The 1,475-nt window shown below is 52.9% G+C and overlaps 1 protein-coding gene across 1 annotated transcript; it reads left to right on the forward strand.

Moving 5' to 3' along the window:
* Positions 1 to 2: 2 nt before the first annotated feature.
* LOC114073159 (olfactory receptor 14J1-like) lies at positions 3 to 842 on the forward strand (the record flags this gene model as incomplete). Its single annotated transcript, XM_027910947.1, has 1 exon — positions 3 to 842. A coding segment is annotated over one exon (840 nt), but the record flags the coding sequence as incomplete, so codon positions are not given.
* Between the last annotated feature and the right edge of the window lie 633 nt (positions 843 to 1,475).

Consider the following 1,475-nt stretch of genomic DNA (forward strand, 5'->3'; position numbering starts at 1 on the left):
ACGGCCTCATCCTCAGCGCCGTAGCCTGCGACCAGCACCTGCACACCCCCAGGGACTTCTTCCTGCTGCACCTCTCCCTCACAGACCTGGGCTGCATCTGCACCACTGTGCCCAAAGCCATGCACAACTCCCTCTGGGCCACCACAACCATCTCCTACACAGGATGTGCTTCACAGGCCTTTTTCTTTGCCCTTTTCATCTCAACAGAGTTTTCCCTCCTGACCATCATGTGCTACGACCGCTACGTTGCCATCTGCAAACCCCTGCACTACGGGACCCTCCTGGGCAGCAGAGCTTGTGCCCACATGGCAGCAGCTGCCTGGGCCTCTGGGTTTCTCAATGCTCTGCTGCACACAGCCAATACATTTTCCCTACCCCTGTGCCAGGGCAATGCCCTGGGCCAGTTCTTCTGTGAAATCCCTCACATCCTCAAGCTCTCCTGCTCACACTCAGGCTACCTAAGGGAAATTGGGCTCATTCTGTTTAGTGCCTGTTTATGGTTTGATTGTTTCATTTTCATAGTTTTCTCCTATGTGCAGATCTTCAGGGCTGTGCTGAGGATCCCCTCTGAGCAGGGACGGCACAAAGCCTTTTCCACGTGCCTCCCTCACCTGGTTGTGGTCTCCCTCTTTATCAGCACTGCCATATTTTCTGGTCTGAAGCCCCCCTCCATCTCCTCCCCATCCCTGGATCTGGCCCTGTCAGTTCTGTACTCGGTGGTACCTCCAGCCCTGAACCCCCTCATCTACAGCCTGAGGAACCAGGAGCTCAGGGATGCCATAAGGAAAATGATTACTGGGTGCTTTTCAGGAACATTAAAGTTCCTGTGTTCTGGTGTGTAGCATTCAGAAGGGGACTCCGTAATTATACTCTCTTCCTGCTCAGCTTTTTCATGGAGGTCATCGGGTTCTTGCAATAATTTTATATGGAATAAATATTAGTATGCATCTGTTTTCTAATTTTGTGTCTAGCCATTGAATTTGACCTAGAGATGTAAAAATGATGAATTTTGCTCTTGGAGTCTTAAAACAAAATAAAGGACCCTGCAGTGCCTTCTTTGTCCAAGACCCTTCTTCTCAGCTGTCCCTAAAGCACAGCACACTGCAGGACAGGGGGGATTGGCAAAGGGCAAGGGCACAAGAATCCCAGCACAGCAGCACTGCCAGGGAGCAGCAGAGCTTGGGCTTTGCAGAGCTGCTCTTTCCACTTCCACACTGGCCTTGTGAGCCCCTTTCTGGCTGCAAGGCCTGAGTGCTCTCTGAGCACAGTCCTGGGTGTGGGAGCCCTTTGAGCACAGGCAGGGACAGGCACTGGCAACTTGTGAAGCAGAGCTGGCCTCCCTGACAGCATCTCCAGGATGCTGTGGGATCTTCTGAGGGCACTGCATGGACTGGGTCACTTCTTCTGTGCCCTTGCTGCAGGGCTGGAACTCTCCTGCAGTGACACCAGGACACTCCTGCTCTTTGCATTGCCAG

Source organism: Empidonax traillii, unplaced genomic scaffold, assembly GCF_003031625.1.
Source record: "Empidonax traillii isolate 1590-97213 ecotype Southwest subspecies unplaced genomic scaffold, ASM303162v1 scaffold5551:size7863, whole genome shotgun sequence".
NCBI lineage: Eukaryota > Metazoa > Chordata > Aves > Passeriformes > Tyrannidae > Empidonax > Empidonax traillii.